Raw genomic sequence first — 21,572 nt, forward strand, 5'->3', positions numbered from 1 at the left:
TCACCCTTGTGTGTGGGCAGAACGGGCTTTGTGACCTCGGAGACGAATACTTGAAAGCAAACGCTGACCGTGCCCATACTTCCTCCCGTCTCCGTGCTTCAGTCTGAAGGCCTAGACTGACTAGCAAAGATGCAGACAAAAGCTCTGTAAGGAAAATATAAGAGGGACTAAAAGCTGCCTGTGCAGTGGCTCTTCGCCTTTCTGGGAACAGAGAGCCCGACAGAGGCTCCAGACCCCCTCCCCCAGGGAGGCACATCCACACCAAGGGGTGAGAAGTATGTCAGAGGGCCCGTCGGCCCCTCAGGCAGCTGGGACCCCTCATCTAGGAGCCCTTTGACTGGGGGTGAACCTAATAAACCTGATGAAATCTAAGTTGATACAAAAGATCAAGGAGGGGAGGGAGGACTTTGCAAAGGATCCTTAGTTTTTTTGTAAACTGGGCTTCCCTTTAAAATGCACGCCTGTGCCTCCTCTCCCCCCCCCCCCCCCCCCCCCCAGTAAAGGGAAGTTTCCCTGTTTTGTCAATGAGTAAATTTTAGTTCACTGTTCCGCGGGGGCGTTTCCTGTTTAACCTGTGCACCGTTAACAACAGCGGTCCTGGGGACCCCACTAAAGAAGCCAGACTGGCACCAAGCAACGCTTCTCTCTCCTTGAGCGATGACGTCTCCTCGATCTCCTGCCTCATCCCGTGGCGCTGTGGCACCTCATCTGGAGGTAAGTACCCTCGTGGTCTTGTGTGCCGTCCGCACGGTAGGCTGGGCCTGGGACGTGTCGTCGTCCTAGGTGTGGGGGTTTCGTGGTCCATTGGTGATTCTCGGCAGTGGTGGCTTTGGTAGGACAGGCGTTTTCATGGTATCGGGGAGGCATTGCCGCCATTGGTCCCTACGTCATGTGGAGAGAGGCACCTGGCCGCTGTCTTTGGCTTTCCCCGTCCCTGCCGTCCCTGCTATCCTTACAGTCGCCCCAGACTGGGTTCCCTGGGTACAGTGTCTTCCAACTATTGGCCCCTCTCTTTTCATCTTTTTTTTTTTTTTTTTGAGAGAGCGAGTGAGCATGAGCGGGGAAGGGGCGGAGAGAGCGAGCGAGTGAGAGCACCTTATGCAGGCCCCATATTCGGCACATGGGGCTTGATCTCACGACCATGAGCTCATGACCTGAGATAAAATCCAGGGTCAGATGCTCAATTGACTGAGCCACCCAGGTGCCCCTCTTTTTATCTATTTTATCTATTTGGGTATTGTACAGAATTTCAGTTTTCAAAAGATTCTTCTGCCGATATGAAACATAAATGTTTTAAAAACTGTCATGTAATGTGTGGTTATGTGTCTGTACACACACACACACACACACACATTATAACAGCAAAAGTAACGTTTATGCATGTAACTCACAGAAGTTTTAAAAAATTCGTGACAGTCAGCTGAGCCCCCAGCCATATTCCTGCAAGATTTCCTCAAGGGTTAGCCTCAATGCTCTATGTCGGATGAAAAAAACTGTGCAGAAGTAAACTGCCCTTTTCCCTCAAGGTGGATTGGAAGTTCGGGGTCGAATGGAACGCCAAGTGCAGAAGGTTCAGGATCAGGGATGGTGTTTCCTCAGTTTTCCAAGCCAGCACTTAGGGATCAGTCCCCGTGAGTTTGGTCTCGGTGGGGGAAGAGCAGCGCGCTGGGGCAAGGGGAGCGGCCGCGTGGGAGCGACATTGCTGGGTGATTGGTGTGCCCCCCCCCCCCCGCCTCCCGCCCCGCCCGGGAAGGTGCCTCCTGCGCCCGGCCCCTGATGAGTCCCTGTAAGGTTCGTTTCCTTCTCTTGCCAGCGGGCTGGCTGTTGAAATGACAGGATTATTTGTTGGAGAGAAGTTGACCTGGGCTACTGCGTTGGCAGGGACAAGGTGGCCTAGCAGCAGGAAGGCGCATCGGTGCCGGCCTAGGTTTGCAGGAGGGAGTCAGCTGGCAGGGCTGTTGGGGGGACACGCTGGGAATGAAGCGTCCGATCTGTTATTCAGAGTTTATTAAGTAGATTCAGTCTTATATATGATATACAGATTCAAAAGAAAAAAGGATTCCACATACTTATGAAATCAGTGCATTTAGCAAGTAATACCATGGAGATAACAGCTCGATTAACAGCTCATTGGTCTTTTTGTTAAGTGAGGGAGAGGGACTTGGCCTGTGCTAGTCATTCCACAAACAAAAACAAAATTTAGTTGCATCACATAAAGAAGACACAGTCTAAGAATTAAAATATTAAGCCACATTTACTGGAAAAAACTCACTATATAGAACACAAATAGTTTTTATAGAGCATTGAGGAGGAAGTCCTCACCTGCTTAGAAGAGCCACGTTAAGTTGCATAGGTGCATATCTGTAAAAATAGAATTTAGAGGTGTAGCCATTGATTAAGTAACAAAGAGTCACCTTTGAAAGTTGGTGCCATCCACTGCTTGTCTTCAGTGCCATCTGCTTACGGTCGGGAGCCCCTTGCCCCTCCTTAGAGGTGGTGCCTCAGGAACCAGCTGCTGCCAGGGGAGCCCCCGAGGAAAGGCCCGTGCCACCTGCCACCTGCACTGGAAAGTCCCAAACCCTCGTCTCAGGGAATTTGCGCTCTCCCGAAACATGTCTAAAATAGGCCAGACCATTGACAGCCTTTTGGGTTGTGCCTGAATCCTGGGAGGCTTGACCCTGAAGGTCACATGGGTCACCTTGACCTCTCCCCACTCCCAGGCTGCTGGAAGAACTACATCGTACCCGCAGCCCCGCAGCCAAGTCCCTCTCGCGCTTTCCGCGAGGCCACACAGGTGCCCCGTCAGCAGCCCCCCGCTCCCCCCAGGGAAGTCTCTGCTCTGACCCCTGCTCCAAGGTGGACCATGTGAGAGAGGCCTGTGGGCCATCTGACACAGAGAGTCTTCTGAGCTTAGAAAAAGTATATTTCAGCAAATCCGAGTTCTATGTGGTGTAGAGTTTTTGTTTTTAGGTGGAAACACAGGTAAAAAGTGAGAGGTTTTTGTTTTGTGGCTTTGCTAAGCAGATGAGCTTAGTGAGGTGCCCCTTCCTCCTCAAGAGCGAGTCTTGCGGAACACACAGGGACAGGGGGCATCTGTACATGTAAACAGTACACTTTCACTGAGTCCAAAATTAGGAGCAAAAATACAAAGGTTCACATTGGTCTTAGGTAGATACAGGCGAGAAAGGATTGAGCTGTTTAGCTCAGAAACAACAAAAACAAAGTTTCTAAAGCACCACTAAATTATATAAAAATCAGACCATGGACGGATTGAAACTGGTATTCTGGTGAAATACTTTACTATCTTGTAAAAAGTTTTACAAAAAATTACAAATTAAAAGTATCAACCCTCTGAGTTCAAAGCAGCATTTTGAAAATGAACTGGTAGTTAATCCTGTAACCACCCCTGGAGTCGGAAGCGGCCCTTGGGAATAGGGATGGCCGGGTGCCACCTGTTTGAAATCCTTGAAAACCCTGCTCGCCCCCTGTGTCCCCCTCCCCCACAACACTGTCCTTGGGTATAACCTGTCCTGGAGGTGATGGTGACATGAATGTCAGATGGCTCACACCATTACTGGTCTACTGGCTGATCCGCCTCTAAGACCAGATTCCCATTCCTCCTGATTCTACCCTTCTGCTGGGATTGGTATATTCTGACTCGAGTTACCTTCAGGTTTAGGGTTCCCCCCCCCACCCCCCGTGATGGATATGTGCCCTGAGGCCCTCCGTCCTCCGTCAGAAGTCAGAATTCACACGGCTGCGGGCAGGGAAACTCCCTGTGGGAGAAGGCAGTCCCTGGGGTGGGGGTGGGGGTGCGGGTGCGGGGTGGGGGGATGGCGGTGAGCTAGATCCGGCCGGACCTGCTCTTTGGTGCCCTCCAGGGCAGGACTGTGGGGAGGGGTTGAAGCTGCATCTTTGAAAAAAAACGCAAAACAGAACAAGGTCCCTGACTGAACTAGCTAACGGAGTCCTGTTTCCACACAGCGACTTGCTCCTGATCCTGCCGTCACCAGGGCTTCAGGCCTAGCGTCACGGAGGAGCCCACCCAAGCAGTGAGGTCACCGTGACAGAATCGGCTGTCCCGGAGGGGCTTCCGCTCGCGCCTGCGCTCTTGCCCAGGGCTGAGGCGGGCCGAGGTGGGCAGCTGAGGGAAGCCGGACTCAAGCTTACGCTGATCTTTCGATCTAATCCCTTGTGTGTGGGCGGCGGCCCCTCCCAGCCTTCCTCTCTCCCGTCCTCCATGAGAAAAGCCCGGTGCCTGGCTGGGGTCCTGCCTCCGGGAGGGGAAATGACAAGCAGTTGGTATCAAGAATTCTAAGGCGGCGATTGTCTCTGCCAGTTTTTAACATTAAGATTTTCACAAATTGCCTGGGGTACCATTTTGCAAAAGACCTGCTGATTACTTTGTAGTATTGTTCACTCACAAAAATAAATATTTACACCAATTGAAAGGGGAAGAGCACTGAGCAGGGGGAGAGGGGGGCCCGGACTGTGGATGGCTGGGTCGGGGGACGGGCCTCGGGCGCTGGAGCTCGTGCTGTGCTAAGGGGGAGTCTCGCTCTGGTGTCCTGGTCCTGACCGGAGGCCTGGGGACTGGTCAGATGGAAGGCAGAGGTGGTGTGGCTGGGTGGGGCGCCGGAGGCCACTTGAGAGAGAGAAGACCACCCTGAACTACTGGGGGCTGGAAGTAAGCAAGGCGCGGGGCACCCTACCTTTCAGGGCTCTGGCTCCAAGGCCCGCAGCTCGGGCCCGGATCCGAGGCGGCTCGGGGCACCCGTGCCGGGCCCCTCCCCGGCCCTCCTGACGGTGGTGGTCTGCCAGTAGTGCCGGGAGCAGTCGGCTGCAGAAAGCTGGACTGGGAAGGGGCACCTGCTCTGGGGCCGAGTGGCTCTCGGTGGCGGTCCTAGGGTCCACGCAGCCCCGGCTCCCCTGGGGCCTCTTTGCTCTGAGGGAGGAAAGGCAACAGAGGGCTTCTGCCAGCTCTGGGCAGGGGCAGGCAGCGGAGAGCTGCTGTCATGGCTACGGAGTGTTGCATGGAGAGGCCCCTCGGGCCTTCTGAGGTCTGGGTGAGTCCCTGGTTTTAGCAGCACTGGTAGGTATTGCACTGAGCAAGAAGAAGTGCCTACTGGGGAGGACGGAGACCGGGCCAGCCTTTTCTTTTTGTCCTTTTTTCACACTCCAGGGATTTAGGTTTCTCCCAGGATGCGCCCCTCCAGAAGGGTGCGTCCTGGGAGAACCCAAGTGGCTTCCCCACTTGTAGGGGTGGTCCCTTTACCCCCAACCCAGGGGCAGAGGGCAGGAGCCGCAAGTCCAACCAGGGGCTCGCAGCCGCTTTCCCTGTTTGGTGGCTGCCTGACAGCTGAGGGCTCGCCCTGAAGAAACAGGTCCTTCCCGGTGGGTGTTGGAGGGCCCGGGGCCTGTGTGCAGAAGGGTTCGGCCCTGGCTCCCTGGGGGCGGAGGAGGGCCCGGGGTTGTGAGCCCTGCCAACAGCCGGCCCCCTGCACGCCTTCTGTCAAGCAGCCGGGAGGGCCGGGGCAGGGCGGCCGTGAGGGTCGAAGCCCTCCCTGGGCCCTAGCTCTTGGCCACCCCTCGGAACTTACCTCCCAGGCGGACGCACCGCGGGGGGGAGTTGGGAGATAGGTAGCCGTTCAGGACAGGCTTGGGGCACATCCTGGAACAAGCCCATGCTGGAGTGTGAGGTAGAACACAGGTGACCGTGTGACTGGGGCTTCTGTGGAATGGGGGTGGGGGAGCCATTTTTGTCTTTGCTTTGCATTGGGTGTGGGTGAGGTCCTCCGGCTTGGCGGTGCTGGGTGCTCAAAGGGACAGCCAGCCAGGTGCCCGCCCCGCCTCACCCCGCCCTGCCGGCCCCCAGCCCGCGTCAGTGTAGTGATATGGAATGTTAGGTCACAGGGATACATCCTTCTGATCAGACAGACACAGACTGGCAATCTGTACAAACACAAAAGAATCCATTTTCAGAAAAATAAATTACTAAGGGGAGAGGAAGAAAGGGTCCACTTTGTTTTTCTCAATAAATATGCAATTCTGCTCACCTAAGACCTGAAAGGTAATTATCTGGGGGTGGGATTCTAACATCAGGGTCCACGAAGATGATTCTAAATAGAGCTGTGTCCCCAGCGCCTTGTCAGGGGAGCCCCAGCCCTTCCAAAGCTGCCCCGTTGGCCTCTTCCAAGCAGGTCAGAGCACCCGTGTGGTGAGATTCCAAAAAAAAAAGTGTCCTTGTGCCCAAAGTCGCAGGTGCTTGGCGTGTGGCTAGAAACCGCTCTTTTGGATCCCACCTCTTTCAGAAAACAAAATGTACCAAGTGGTGAGGCAGGAAGCCAGGCCGGGACAGCCTCCTTCCCGAGGGTAGTACACTCCAGGTGCCGCGGGGTCAGTTCTGCTGTAAAATGAGGTTTTCCAGTTCGTCCGCGGAGCGCAGCAGGAAGGCGGCAGACTCTCGGTAGCCGGCGATGAGCTGCCGCACAGCGCTGATCTCCGTGGGGCTGAGCTGGGCGGCGGGCATGGTCCTGCTGGTGCTGTTGCTGGAGGGCGTGGGCGTGGGCGTGCTGGAGGCGGTGGCGGCCCCGCCTTTCATGCTGAGGTCGGTGGGCCCTGCAGAGGGGAGAGCGCCGGTGAGGAGGGGAGGCGACAGTGCTGACTTGGGAGTTTGCTGTGACTCAGGCACTTGGGCCTCTGGAAGCGTGTACGCCGGCACCTAGGATGGGGCCTGGTACCGGCAGGTGAAACGTGGGGCTCTCAACCCTCAGGTGGTCGTCAAGGAAGGGGACCTTGTGGGTGGTGCGGTGAGGTGGGGGGGATGGGGGGCAAGCGGAGACCTGGAGGTCGGAGGTTTGCCAGAGGTCACGTGGTGAATGTGGGCACTTGGCTCTGCCTCCAGGGCTGGACGTGGTGAGGGCCGCCTTCGGAAGCATCAGCCAGAAGTGGGCTCTGACCCCAGCCCCCGGGCTGCGCTCCCTTGCTCTGAAGGCCCTTGCGGACCGCGCTCCCCTAACGCACCCCAGATCCCAGCTCTGGCAGCTGGGCCAGGGGGAGGCCTCAAGGCAAAGCAGCTCCCCTGACTTTCCTCACCGTGGGAAAGCAGAGCTTCCCCTGTAAGGATGGCTGTGCGCCCCATGGGGGTGTGCTGTTCCTCCCCAGACAGGCAGGCTGTTCGGGGAGATGGGATTCAAGATGCTGTAGGCAAGCTGAGCGGCACGGGTGTGTGGAAAGCCCTAGGGTCCAGGGTGGAGAGCCGAGCAGGTGCTCAGACACGGGCGGGACTTCTGTCCAGGTGGAGAAGGCAGACCAGGTGCCCTGCTTGGCTCTGGGAGAGGTTGAGGCCAGGCCGGCCAGATGGTGACTGCTGCCTGTGGGGGAGGGGGGGAGTGCCACGTGGAGGAAGGTGCTGTGGGTGCTAAGCCTGTGTCTGAGGAGCTGCAGAACACCGAATCCCCCTTCCTCTGAGGAGGTCTTCTGTGCCTGGGCAAGGGGAAGGTTCGTGTTGTGGGGCTGGTGTGTGAGGGTCAGAGTGTTCAGGATGGAGACCCAGGGGCACTCTCTGGAGAAGTCCCCTTTGCCCTCAGAATAGTGGCAGCAAAAAAGGAACCTGAGTCTTTCTGAAACAGACTGGAGGATGTGAGGCAGGGGACCAGCGGGCCCTTCCTCCTCTCTGCCTTTCCCAAGCCACTGTGCAGGCAACTGGTCATCGGCCCTGAGCTGCGAGGCCTGCTGGGAAGGGGCTTCCAGACCAGTTTGGGGGGCTTTCTGAATTGGCCCCCGGAAGACATGGAGGCTCCTGGAAGTTGAAAAGCATTCTTGAGAGGTGCTGAGTGGGAAAATGGCCAAAAAGAAGCATACCCAATGCCTCCTCAGGGGGGCCGTCTCCCTGCTCCTGTCTACCTGCACCCCCTCGCCCCCCGCCGCTGTCCCTCCCCGCACCGGGTGGTCTCCCCCCAGCAGGCAGGTGTGCGAGGCTGACCTTGGCGGTCAGCCGTTTGCCCACTACCCCGTGGATTCTGATGGCCAGCTTCATCTATTGCATCTACAGTGGCGCTTGTTACGCTGCTGCAGAGAGAGGGTCAAGCTCCAATTACTGGAGACTTTGCACCTGGAGGTGACATACTGGAAACTGGACCTGCTGCTAAAGGAAGCTGGTGCAGCCTGAGGGGGCCACCTGTCCCATGGGCTGCTTCCTCTTTGACTGGAGCACGTGGACATCCAAAAGCAGGTCCTTGGAATTGAGAGTCAAGGGAGCAGCTAAGTCGGTGTGACCGGGCCCTGGGGTTCCTCTCTCCCATTCCCAAGCCTTGTCCTCTGGTCTCTCCTGGACATCAGTAAGAGCCCAGAGAAGAGAATGTCCCCATTCCCTGCGGCCAGCCTGCTCGGGAGCCGCCCTCCCGCAGGCGCTAGTGCTGACACTCAGGTGTGGTTGCCGGAGGGGCAGGAGTGGGCACGAGATGCCCAGCAACCCGAGAAAGGCAGGCCCGTCCGGTTCTCTCTTAAGCTCATTTGCATCTCCCACTGACAACCTGATGAGCGAAGTGAGGAGCTCTGAGCTCCTCACGCAGTCACCCTGCCAGGGCACCGGTGTGACTGACGGTCCCTGACGGGGCTGGCTGCTTGTGGAAAGCCTCTGGACTCCAGCCCAGTGCTCGCGGCATGTGTGCTGCCCCCGGCCGGGAGGTACACGAGCAGGTCTCTGCCACGGTGACCTCACCACCCACCTCTAAGGAGGCAGGGCGCATATGGAAGGAACAGAGGCCCCGGGAAGCACAGGGCAGAGCCAGTTGCCTCCCTCAAAGGGAGACCTGGCCGTGGCTGGAGCCTCTCTGGCAGCTGTGACCAGGGCACAGAGGGGAGCAGGCCAGCGCCCTCCCAGGCGGCCGTAGCCGAGACCGGCTGCGCTGCGTGGACCAGCTGGGGGCTTGTCCCCATCGCCTGCTGCCTGGGAAGGACTGGACCCCACCCTCCTCATGTGTATCTAGGAGGTCCTAACTTCCCTGCCCTGGGACCTGTCCTCAGATACTCTAACCGAGTCCCCACTCAGCAGGCCTGTCAGATGGCTCTTCTTCCTGGAAGAAAAGCCACCCTTGCGGGACATCGGTCCCACCTCTCCCTGTGGCTGGCCACTCCAGCTTCAGCTTCAGGGATTAAGGCCAGGCAGCCTCTTATTTTAGGTTAAGAGGCATTAGGAAGGGATGAGAAGTTAAGCTCAGGCAGGAGTCTTCCAGGGACCTGCACACACTTCCTGCTGGAAGGGGGCAAGGTGAGCGGGGTGTGGGGGTGGTGCCTCAGCTTTCTGCCATGGGTCGGGGCCAGCCCCTCCCTTGCTGCCGGGAATGGTGAGGGGTCTCCTGGAGCCAAGGACAAGGGCTTGAGAGGAACTCTCACCATGTTCGGCCAAGACCTAGAACCAGAGTTCCCAAGTTCCCTGGCCTGTGGGCGGCACCTTCCTCCAACATACTCCTCAAACAACCTGGGGTCACCCTCAGCTCTCTTCCTCACCCCTCTGTCTTTGAAGGACTCTCAATGCACACGGCTTCTGCCCCCTGCCCTTCTGATTCAGATCTCACCATGAAGACCAAACACAGTTCACAGCCCTGCTTTGCCTAAAACTGATCTGTGGCACACAGAATGAAATCCAAGTGCCCGGCCCTGCGGTCACCCACCCCGAGGCTACCAGTGGAGCCTGCTCACGTGGGGCCCAGTGTGAATGGGCCTGAGCTCCCCACTCTAGTTCCCACTCAGGGTGACACCTAGCTCGAGAGGGACATCAGCATCTTTCCAGGGACTGTCCAATGCTGGGCTATGCCCTGTCTGCATCCGAGGCGCCTGGGAAGTTCTGCAGGGGCCCCAGGGCAATCACCAGCTTAAAGGGTTGGAGTTGGGGGAACACATAGTTAACTCGCACCCCAGGTAACACCTACACGGGGCTCCGTAGTGCAGGGGCAAGGGCTGAGGCCAGGAGAAGGCGGTGACCTGCCCAGAGCCACTCGGCAGGCCCCCCGCGGGCCGTGGCTGCTGAACTGGGCCGTGCCTGGGCCCGATGCTGGCTCTGCTCCCAACTCCCAAGTGCCCTGGGCCAGTGACCCCTCACCAAGCTCCGGACACTGGGGGTAAAGCAGGCGTGTGGGGAGCATTCAGCTCAGAGCAGGGCGGAAGCTGGGCGAGGCCCAGCCGTGCATCCAGTCGAGCGCTAGAGCAGCCTCCTCGGCACGAAAGGCCTGGTCTGTGGTTTTAACCAGCTGAGATTTCCTCACTGTCCAGCCTGAGGACTGGCCGAGACTGAAGTGGGGGAGGTAACTGTGCCACGCGGGAGGCTCGCTCTCTGCCGGCCCCTGCCCCCTTCCCCGAGGCTGTGGTGCACACAGACCTGGCTTTAGGTCAGGGGGCCGGGGGCGCCCCCACTCACCGTTACTGTGATTTCCTGTTTGGAGGGAGGCGGGGGGCTGCAGGTTGCTGCCCAAGGCCCCGTAGCCGCGGTAACTGTAGTTGAGGCCGCCGTTGACATACACGGGGTCCTGGGAGTAGGAGGAGGCTGGCAGTGAGTAGGTGGAGTGGGTGATGGCAGAGTCCCGGGAGTGCTGCTTGTCCAGGGCAATAGGCTCGTCCTGCAGAGCGGGAGGAGAGCGCTAGGGAACCGAAGGGAGACCCTGGGACCCAGTGCTTTGACCCGTGGGACTCTGCTCATCTCTCTGGGGGGCAGATTTGATCCATTTCTGCCTGGCCAAAAAACCCTCTCAGAAAGAATGAAATCTGGCCGTTTGTAGCAACGTGGATGGAACTCTAGGGTATCATGCTGAGTGAAGTTAGGCAGGCAGAGAAAGACACCACGTTCAGGAGAAACTTAATAGAGGACCAAGGGGGAGGGGAGGGGGAAAATGAGACGGAGGGGGAGGCAAACCATGAGAGCCTCTGAAATCCTGAGAACAAGCTGAGGGCTGATGGGGGTGGGGGGAGGGGAAAATGGGTGATGGGCATGGAGGAGGGCACTTGTGGGGATGAGCACTGGGTGTTGTATGGAAACCAACTTGACAATAAATTATATTAAAAAAAAAAACCACAAAAAACCAAAACTCTCTCAGAGGCCAGACTCCCTAGGCCAGTGAGGCCTGTGTGACCGGGCCCTCTGGCTGTCCACATCTGCCCCACCTCAGCTGCCCCACCGCAGCTCCGTCTGGGTCCCGGGGTGGCCTTCCCTCTCGCCCCGTGTCCAGCCATCTGCAGCAGGATGCCGGTCGCCCTCTCACCCCCGCCACCCCGGAACAGCGCCCAGGCAGCTGTGGGTAAGGCGGTACCTGGGAAGACTGGTAGATCTCCAGGCGCATCCTTTTGGCTGCTTTTCTCGTCTCGCTCTCGCAGGCCGCTGCCAGGATGTTCTCTGCCATGGCCGAGGTCAGGTGGGGAGGTGTGGGTCTCGTCTGCAGGCAGAACAGGGATGGGGCCGGGGCTGGGGCTCACGGAGACCCCGCGCCCTGGAGGTGGGTGGTACAGAGCCAGGGTGTGCACTCCAGGACTGTGCTCTACGGGACCGTGTAATCTGGGCCTCAGTCTCCCTCCTCTGAGAATCAGGGATCGTGGTTCCTGCTTCCAGGGGTATCAGGAGAGTAACGGGGAAGTGTCCGGCCAGGGGGCCACCCAGGAGTCCCCGGGGGCTCAGTGCGGAGGGAACAGGTGGACCGGGGACGAGGGGCTCACCATCTCCATGCCGTTCTTCTTCATGCGCCGGCAGGACTTGAGGTATGTGCGGATGCGCTTGCGGGCCCGCTCCTGGAACTCGGGGAACTGCCGGCTGCAGGACTCGATGATGGCCTGGATCTTCTCCTTGGGCTGCTTGGAGATGGGCACCATGCGGTCCAGGTTCTCGTCCACGAAGAGACGTACAAACATCTGTGGGAGGCACCGGCTGTAGGAAGGGCTGCCCTGACCATGGCCCCTGCCCTGCCCGTCCCTCACTGGTACTCACATTGAAGGCCTTGAGGCGCTCAGGGTCCATGCCCTCAGAGTCGTTCATCTTATCGTTGTCTTCATGGTCGTCATGGTCATCATCGTCGTCATCTGCTGTGGGGGCCCGGCCCACCGTCAGGTCCTCGGGGCAGCCGCTGACCTCAGTCTTGATGGAATCATAGCTCCCGGAGCTATAAGGGGGTGACTGAGAGAGGGCAAGGGCCAGAGGGTCAGACCAGGCCACGGACAGCTCGGGGACTGGGGTGGTGAGCACACCTGGCCGCCGCGCTAGCCACAGTGTCGAGGTCTCGAGTCGCCGCCCCTCCCCACTCCCTTCACCCGCGGAATGGAGATGCCCGTGGGTGGCAGAGGCCTGGGACCATGTTAGCACTTCACTCGGCAGCAGTGCCCACACCACGGCCTGCCGCATCGTGCCAGGGCTGGGCAGACTCAGGAAGGGTTCCCAGCCTCTTCTGGTTCTGCCAAGAATGGTTCTGGCTTTGGGGTTCCCTCCCGCCCCCAATCCCATGCTGGCAACCAACCGAGCTGTCACACAGGCAGCGAGTGTGCCGTCTGTCAGGCAGGAGCAGACGGGCTAGGAGAGGGGACCAGCCTGGGCGACAGGTCCATTAGGCAAAGCGCATTCCCGAAACTCCGGGGCTTGGCTTCCCCTGTCTGCTGCCACTCCCGGGAGACACCACCACAAGCCACAGGGGTGGGGGTGTGTGTGTGGTGTGTGTGTGTGCGTGCGTGCGTGTGTGTGTGTATGTGTGTGTGTGTGTCTGTCTGTCTGTAAAGGGGCAGTGGGAAACAGGCCCAGCCTACCACCACAAGCCCCGGGGGTGGGGGTGGGGGAGTGTGTGGTGTGTGTGTGTGTGGTCGGTCGGTCTGTCAAGGGGCAGTGGGAAACAGGCCCAGCCCACCAGCCAGTCACCCTGTCGCTCGGCAGAGGAGAGACCCAGCTGCCTACTCCCATTCCATAATCCCCTCTTTGCTGAAGGGCAAAGGGATGAAGATGGATACTGAGTGGCACTCAGTCCTGTCTTGGCCGCCGCCACCAGGACTCTGTGTGACCGTCCCACAGGAGGTGAGACCCACCTCCCAGGGCCCCCGACCTGGGGCCCAGCTCTTGGTCCACGCACAGACTTTAACGGGCCAAGACCCCTAGGTGCTCTGGCCAGGTCATGACAGACTCACAGTGGAGAGGCCGCAGACTTTCCGGCCCCGGGCCAAGCCCCACCCCCAAGCTGCTCCTTAGCCGAGTCCTCTGCCAGGGCCAGAGACAGAAGCCGCAGGACACAAGCTGCCGGTGGCACGGGTGCTCCCATCTCGCTTCCGCCGCGCACATGCGTGGCCCAAGCCCCCGGCAGCACATTCCCCCTCCGCAGCTCAGTGCGGGGGGTGGCCAGCTCTGCCCCTGGCCTCAGGAGAGGAGGGCCTGAGCTCAGGCACGTGGGGACGACTGCATACCCCGTCATCTGTACAGAACCCTCCCATGACACAGGCCACAGGGGCAAGTGCTGGTACCCGCCCTGCGCCCTCTGCAGAGGAGAAGGGCCCAGGGCAGGGCCGGAAGCTGTGCAGGGGTACAGGGCTGGAGCAGAGGGGTGTAGGGCTCCGATAAGTCACCTCTGGCCCCCAGCCCCAGCAGGAGAAAACGCTCCCCAGAGTCCGTGTGCCCAATGCGCAGGAAACCTCAGTGGCCCAGAGGCAGCTTGCAGACACGTGAGTGGCGGCCCCAGAAAGCAAGAGGGATTTCCGGGGCGGGGGGCGGGGGGCACCGCTTCTGGCCAGCCTTCCCTGACGGCCATCCCTCGCCCCACACCAGCTTGGCCTACTGAGTTTTGAGCATTCATATCCCTGGGCCTTCTGAGGCCTCATTCTTTTTCTGCACCATCTGTAAAATGGGACAGGCATGCAAAGGGGGATTTGTGCTGAATGTGGCCACTTGCTGCTATAACTTGCAGCGGACTCCATTCTGGGGGTTGAGGGGAACAGGCCACACCTCACCCACCACCTTCGCTATGGCGGGGCCGACCTCTTTACAGATGGTGACACAGGCTCAGAGGAGGGAAGGCCTTGCTTGAGGTTACACACCACGTGATCTCTTATTCCAGAATCTCCCCTCTGACTTGGGGTCACAACTCTGGGGACATACGATTTCATTTCTGCCTCACGCAACCCCGATGTGTACAGGAAGAAGGTGGCCCACAGCCCCACACACCTCAGGGGTGGTCTTCACCCCGTACTTGACGCGGCTCCGCAGGCCATCGGTGCCACAGCCGTCTGAGGGGTAGGAGGGTGTGCCGAGTGCCGTGCCCGGCGGGAGCTTGTCACACAGGTTGATGGGCTGATCTTCAGAGGTGGCGGTGAAGTCCATGGGGGCCACGGCGCCGTTGCCATTCATCTCGGGGAAGGCGGGGTCGCCCTGCGTGCTGCTCGATGTGGACGGGTTCAGGGTGGAGGAGCCATTGCCGCTGCCACTCTCAGAGGAGGAGTCATCTGGAACGAGAGGCCTGGGCTTGAGGCTCCCCCCAGCACCTTCTGCCCCCAAGACCCCCTGGGGTCTGGTGGCCATGAGGCCACAGGGAGTGCTTGCCCTGTCTCGTCCTCAGGGGCATCTCTGGGTAGGAGGTAAGCCCTGCTGTCGCTGCCCGGGGGAGGGGCAGGGGACCTCTGCCTGAAGCAGGCCAGCGGGAGCAGAGCACCCACAGTGATCCGCACTCCACACCCATTACACCCCATCCAGGCTCAGGGAGGCCCGGCTTCTAGGGCCTGGGAGTGAGTGGCTGCAGTCCCAGGTCTGACTGGCCTGCTGCACGCCAGAGGTCCTTGGACACCCAGAGGTGGCTTGGGGCCTGACAGGCATCCCCCCCCCCCTTCCTCTAACTCACCACTGCCCTGCCCCTTCACACCCTTTCCCCACAGGGGGCTCTCAACTTCCTTATCTGCCTAAGGAGAAAGGGATAACAGCTGCATTGTGATTCCCCCACCCACCCACCCCCAGTTACCCACTCCTTCCTGCAGGCAGGCCCAGCCTAGTCCCAGCAGCTTACTGGCAGCTTAGGCACAGGCAGTGCACCCCCAGAGCTGCCTTCTGTGTAAGGCCAGGTGGCCTTGGACATCCTGAGCCATGGCTCCAGGCTCTGGGGTCTGCGTTCCTGGCATCTCAATAGGCTATCGCAGCTTTCCAGAGGTGACAACTCAACAAAGCTCTGCCAAGGGCGCCCCCTGCTGCGGAGAGCACAATATTGCCTGGGGGATCTGGGAAGACAAACTTTAACTAAGGGGCTAGACATTTTAAGATAAAATTCCAGGCCCCTCTCCCTAGTCCAGGCCCAGCCTCCTGCTTGATCAGCTGAGACGGCAGAGGCCGAAGCTAGTGGAGCTCGCGGGGTCACTGTCAGGTGAGTACCGCGTGGTTCCCAGTGGCGCCCAGGTGCCCCGGGGTTCGGCACCAGCACCCAGAGCTGGTGGGGGAGGGGCTCCCACAGTGAGCCTAGACCGCATCCCAGGCCACCCCTTCCCCCAGGCCAGGGTCGCGCAAGACCCCACCCCCACTCTCCCAGGCAGCAGATTATGAAGATTTAGTCCCCGGGGCTGGGCATTGGGCACGCGCACCGCCAGAGCGTCCCCATGGCGACCGAGCGGCTCTAGCGCCCCAACCAATCGCTGGCCTCCCGGCTGCCCGGGGGCGGGGCCAGGCTGCCCATCAAGCCGCCGAGCCCCGGGCAGAGGGGGATGGGAAAGGCCTTGGTGAAGTGGCACCCCTCCCCCTCGGCTGCCGTCCCCTGGGCCAGGCTGCCCCTCCTCCCCCTCTTCCTCCGGGCCGCCACTGCTCCCTCCATCCTCCGGCAGGTCAGCTCCAGGCTGTGCTCAAAGCAGCCCCACAGTTCCCTGCCCGCTCAACGACACCCCAGAGTCCCCGGTATGCAGCCTTGCAACCTCCAGGACCTCACCGCGCGTCCGCTGCCCCCCTCCTCCTTCATCACAGAGAGACCTGGTTTTCCCCCAGAAGGATCTCCAGCGACCAGTGCAGATGTTGGTGGAATGAACAAACTGCCCGGCAGGATTTACTGAGCACCTACTGCATGCCAGCCCCATCCCAGGCTGGGGAACAAAGTTACGATGGGAAACGAAGTAAGGATGGCAACCAAGGTGCCAGCCCTCCTGGAGGGACAGATGCTCATTCCTGAACCACAGGAAAGTGGGTGTCCATCACACCCGTCTCCACCCCACCCTTTTCCAGCACCAGCCCATTCCTGTTCCATAACCTTCCTGTTCTTCAAAGACCCCTGACTGCTGTCCTCCAGACCCCCGCCGGGTGGGTTCTCAGTCCCCTGGCTTCTATAGTCCAGGCTCCACCCTCCTGGCCACCGCGGGGCCTGATATCTCCAGGCCTCCGCTTGGGCTCGGGCTCTGCTGTCCGCCTGCCCTGTTGCTTCCAGCTCAGAAAATTTCAGTCTGCCTTCAAGGCCTAGCTCAGTGCTGCCTCCCCAGGGCAGGCCTCCTCTTCCATTGTCCCTGGGAAGGAGTTACAGCCCCAAGGCCTGTCCCTCCTGGAGCTATTTAGCACCTCCTTTGCCAGGCCCAGGCTGAGTCCTGACAGCGGCCCACCTCCCACCAGGGCAGCCCCTCCACACACAGGAGCCTCTTATGGAGCTGAGGAGCTGGAAGGCAGGGATGGGCACCCGCACTGACTGATCACGTGAGCCCCCGTTTGCTCTGGCAGGTGCCCATTCTTAGCCACCCTATAGGTGAGAATTCACAGCCTGGCATCATCTGTATTGGGCCAGCTGCTTGGCCTTGGAGGGCCCTGTCTTCCTCCTCTGGAAGGAGGGGGTGCTAGGAGGGCACCATGCTCTGGACGCAGCGGGCCAACCGTCCCTGACGCATGGGTGTCGGGCCCACAGCCTCCTGCAGTGCCGCACCCCTGCACAGGCTCACAGGTGGGCACCCAACCACCTGCCTCTCTGACCAGGTTTGCTCCCGGGAGGACGGACGTCCCTTGCCCTGTACCTGTGGTGGAAGGGGGAAAGGGGATGCATGTGTACTCCCAGCCCCGTGCAGCTCAAGGGCCCAGGGTGGCCCCAGGGCCGTGCGCCATGCTGCTCGGCCAGACAGCCACAGTCGCGGGCTCTCACGGCTACACAGTGCCCCCTTCCCAGTGCTCCAAGGCTGCTCTAGTCCAGGGAGGGAAGGGGCTGGGCAGGTGGAACCGGGAGGTACCAAGAGTCTAGACCATGCATTCCGAGTTGTTAGAAGAAACTGGAAATCTGCCCCAGTATGTAAATATCCCGATTTTAAAATATTAATGGCCGACTGACATTGTTTCCATTTTGAAAGCCCTTGCCAAATAAATGGATAAAACAAAATGTGGTCTATCGTTCAGCCCTAAAGGGGAATGAAATACGGTCACATGCTACAACATGAACTCTGAAAGCATCACGCTGAGCAAAAGAAGCCAGACACAACGGGAGAAATACTGAAGGAGTCCCCTTCGTAGATCAGACACGTGCACAGAAACAGAAAACCACCTGGGGCGGGAGGAGCCGGGACAGGGAGCTGCTGCTTAGTGCACGGAGTTGGTATGGGGTGACAAAAACCCTGTTTTGGAGATAATGGTGCTGGCTGCACAACACCGCCAGTGTACTCACTGCCGCTGAAGTATGCAAACGGCTACAGTGTAACATAAAACTTTGTCATACGTATCTTACCACAAAAATCCCTCCCAAACAAAAAGAACCCCGAAACCTTGAGCCGGCCAGGGGGCTCCAGTTCACAAGCTTTGTTCCCACTCCTCCTCCCACAGGCCAAGGCTCACCCACCTCCACACCTCACCCAGGGGCAGGGGAAGCCGGCCACGCACAGCCCACCTCCGAGCGTGTCCTCCCCCGTCATTCTGCTGGGGCCACCCTCAGCCCGCGTGCCCACCGCCCACGGCGCCACCCACTCACGGGCTGCCTTGAACTCGGGTCCATTTTTTGCCAAGTGGAGAGGCCATGGGCTTAAGGCAGAATGCAGAGGGGCTGTAGAGGGGGGTGGATATGGGCTGTGTCACCTTCAAGATGCCACTTTACCTCGAGCCTCGGTTTCCTTTCCAAATGCGTGTCATGTAAAACAGGATTCATGAGGTGTAGACAATGCTGGTATAGAGAGCAGGCACTAAAAAAGAAAAAGCTGGTTCTCTATACCCCACTCTGTTCCCTCATAACGCATCTGCCTCCTACACACAGGGGCTTTGGGGGGCCCCTCGAGAGCCAGGCCCGGTGCGAAATCGGAGGTGGGTACAGGGAGGAGGAGGGGGAGGCTGGCGCCCGCAGATGCTCTTCCCACCCTTGTCCCTTCCCTGCCTGAACACTTACTGGTGTCAGGCCCATGCAGGGCCTTGGGGACACAGCAGTGGAAAGAGGGTGGTCACTGTCCTGGGGACTCATACTCCAGTAAGTACAAAAGCACACAGAGGGTTCTGGAAGAGACTGGGCTCCAAAACGAGAGTTGTGAGCTTTCTGGCACTTGAGCCCTGCCGGCAGGGCCCCATCTCCAGAACTCACCCTGAGGAGGGCGGGAGCCTATGAGGAAAGCAGGGAAGACTTTTTGAGAGCAGCAGCCTAAGGAAGAGCCTCACAGGAGGAGGCTGAGGAGGCCTTGGGACTAGGCAGCTGCCCCCTGACCCTGCTGGGGGCAAAGGTGCTGCTGGGGGGGGAGGCGGTGAGTGTATCAGCCCATCAGCCCCACCAACCGCCGCCCTGGGCAGTGGCAGCTGCGTGGACGGAGTTCATGGCTTCCTAAGTGGAAGCCAGTCTCCCTCCAGAGAGGGCCCCTTGCTGCCACCCACTCCAGCTGTGTCAGCCGCGTACCTTTTTCACTTGCTGTTCCTTCTTCTGACACTGTTCCCAGCTCGCTCTCCCCTTCAGCGATGTGCTCTGAGATCACCTTCTCCGTATGACCTCCCTGCCCCCACTCTGACAGGCTGACCCCTTTACCTACTTTTTCCAGATGGTTTTAATCACCTTCTCACATACTGTGTCTATGGCCTGTGCCCACCACCCACTCCCCGTGTAAGCTGCCCCTGCCCTGCAGACCCAGGGTTAGCAGGGCTGTATTGGGTGGGCCTACATCATTCCTGCCTCTCCAGAAACCATACCCCTTCCTTCAGGGAGGGCACCCTGAGTCTCCCAGGGTAAGTGCACACCCCATGCCTGGCCGGTCAGCACGGCCCATCCCGGCGGTCAGTGGGCCTGTGACCGAGCTGGACCCATGGAAGTCAGTCCTGGGGCTCGGGCCGAGACACTGGGAAAGAAGTGCTCCCCCGAGCCCCCAGGGCTGCGGAGCCCATTCGGCAGGGCTGAACAGCTGGCAGGGACAACCCCCCCTTCAGTCCATCCCCACCTAAAGCCAAAGAAGAACCTAGACTTTTTGATTACAGGAGCCAATAGTTTCCTTACTGGGGAAGGTGGCTGGAGTCCCTGAGCCATCCGCAATCCTCCCTGTGGGAGGAGCCCAGGGACGGGCACCCAGGCCAGGCTGCCCCTCACTGTGGCCCAGCACAAGCCCTGAGTCTGTCCCCTAGCCTGGTCCTGAGGTGGCTGGTGCCCGCAGGAAGGGCTGGTGGCAGCCCCCGCCCCTGTAGCCTGGCACCGTTTGGGGAAAGAAGGAGCAGAGAGAGCGTCCCGCCCCAGGCTGAGGCAAGCTGGGCCCCGGACCGCTCCCAATTCCTCCCTCCTCCCCACGCCCTCCAAAAAAGCATGATTTAAAGGAGACACACACATGTACTCAAACCTGTGCCCTAATGAGGCCGGCAGGGCAGGGGGAGCAGGTGCGGGCCTCGCTGTCTCCCGACCTTGGGCACAGCCCGCCTCCTTGGCTCCTTATCTGCAGTCCAGGGAGTTGCCGCTGACGCCCTCTTGGGCTCTGACACTTTATGACCCTGTGAAAGAACCCAGCTGGCCCCACGGGCAGCGGGGCCCCGACACACGGGCTGTGGCAGTCAGGCCTCCAGGGCGCAGGCCTCCAGCCACGGGTCTCTCTAGGCAGGCACGTGTTCTGGTCCAACCCGCCCCAGACCCGGCTGGAAGTGACCCTGCTGCTGGGCCCACCAGGTCCCCATCTGTGCTGCAGTGGCGGGATGGGCACCCCACGCGAGGCCAGGCTGCCGGGGCCTAGAACACAGCCAGCGGGATGAGACTGACCCGACCCGTAACTGTGTGTGAGCAGCAGGGAAGGGTGCGCTGGGCGGCCGCGGGGAAGCGGCTGGGGGACGCATCCCTTCTCAACATTTCCAGAGGCGGGCCTCCCCGGCTCTGGCAGAGGACAGCTCCCCGCTTGGGCCGGGCTGCGGGGCCCACCACCTGTGCCCGGAACGCCTCGGGCAGGGAAGGACCGCGGTGCCCGTCTATTTAACGTGGGGCAATGTGCTGCTATTCAAATGGGGGAATTAGTGATGAATGGGGGAAATTGTTCCTCCCTCTGTCCCGTCTCCAGAAGGAGACAAAAACCCCTTTTACCTCGGCAAACAATGCCCTTATGTGGGCGCCAGCGCCCCGCAGCCCGCACAAGCCCGGCTCTGTGCGAGCCACCAATCGCCACACCGGGCTCTGGGGCCACGGCCAGCGGCACCCTCTCCCAGTGGGTGACCCGCACCAGCTCCCGAGGCGGGCTGCGACAAGGTGGGAAGACGCCCCATCACTGAGACCGCGGGTCGGACATGTGGCCACGCCGCCAGGCATGCCCAGTGCAGACTGCCTTCTGTGGCCAGAGGGGCGGCGGCTGAGGCAGCGCCCCCTCCTCCGCGGGCCTCTGTCACAGCAGCGGCCAGGCAGGGGAGAGGAGGGGGCATCAATAATTCACACACAAAAGAGCAGGGCTGAGGGGAGGAGAGAGAGTAGAGTGCTGGAGCCAGCAGCCCCACCACGGGCCAGGGCAGTGTAGACACCAGGGCAGGCGCCGAGTCTGCAGAGCTGGCCCTGCCTCCTCCCGGGCCGCGCTCTGGGAGCGCTGCTCCCGCTCTGAATTTGGGTGTGCACCTCACCAGGGCTGGTCCCCGCCTGCTCTGACAAAGGCCAGTGGCCTGGGCCATGTTTACATGATGCATAGTTCCCGGGAGCACCAGGCTCCTGGCAGGCTACCCTGCTCTTCCTCCCGGAAGGAAAGGGGAGGGCCTTGGGGTCAAACGGGGGACACAGAGGAGCTGGACGAGGTGGCATCGCTGGGATCCCCCCATCCTGGATGACGGGGCCACACGGGGTGCCTGCCCCACCGTCTGGCCGAGCATCCCATCCCACCCTGGAGGTTCCTAGGGCGGGCCGGTCCCTGCTCGCCGCCACGCTCCCCACCGGGCTCCGCTCTTGCCTCCTAACGCCACCAGCCCAGGGATGCGGGCACCTCTACTCCACAGCATCGCCTTCCTGCCCGGCCTCCTGTGGGTTTTTCCTTAAGCAGGCACCGGCGCCCGGGCCCTCAGAGCCTAGGGCAGCACTGTCCGACTAAAACACCATGTGAGCCTGGCACCGAGCCACATTTAAAAAGTGAAAAGAAACAGAGAGAATAAATTTTAATCATCTATTTTATTTAGCCCAATATAGTAAAAATCTTATTTCAACAAGTAGTCAATACTGTGT

General features: G+C 60.0%; 1 protein-coding gene across 7 annotated transcripts in view; it reads right to left on the minus strand.

The window, feature by feature from the left end:
* Positions 1-3,270: 3,270 nt before the first annotated feature.
* Positions 3,271-21,572, minus strand: part of NOL4L (nucleolar protein 4 like) — a 127,929-nt gene continuing 109,627 nt past the window's right edge. For 6 of the 7 annotated variants that reach the window (XM_039237738.1, XM_039237739.1, XM_039237740.1 and 3 more), the window contains 6 exons: positions 14,177-14,454; positions 11,972-12,157; positions 11,704-11,895; positions 11,304-11,426; positions 10,418-10,616; positions 3,271-6,618 (listed from right to left, as the gene is read on the minus strand). In XM_039237738.1, the coding sequence (XP_039093669.1) occupies positions 6,398-6,618; positions 10,418-10,616; positions 11,304-11,426; positions 11,704-11,895; positions 11,972-12,157; positions 14,177-14,454 (1,199 nt within the window). In that variant the 3' untranslated portion in view covers positions 3,271-6,397. The remainder of the gene's footprint in view (positions 6,619-10,417; positions 10,617-11,303; positions 11,427-11,703; positions 11,896-11,971; positions 12,158-14,176; positions 14,455-21,572) is intronic. The other variant, XR_005529407.1, reaches the window with a different exon arrangement.

This window comes from Hyaena hyaena, unplaced genomic scaffold, assembly GCF_003009895.1.
Source record: "Hyaena hyaena isolate Hyena2069 unplaced genomic scaffold, ASM300989v1 scaffold_131, whole genome shotgun sequence".
Taxonomy (NCBI): domain Eukaryota; kingdom Metazoa; phylum Chordata; class Mammalia; order Carnivora; family Hyaenidae; genus Hyaena; species Hyaena hyaena.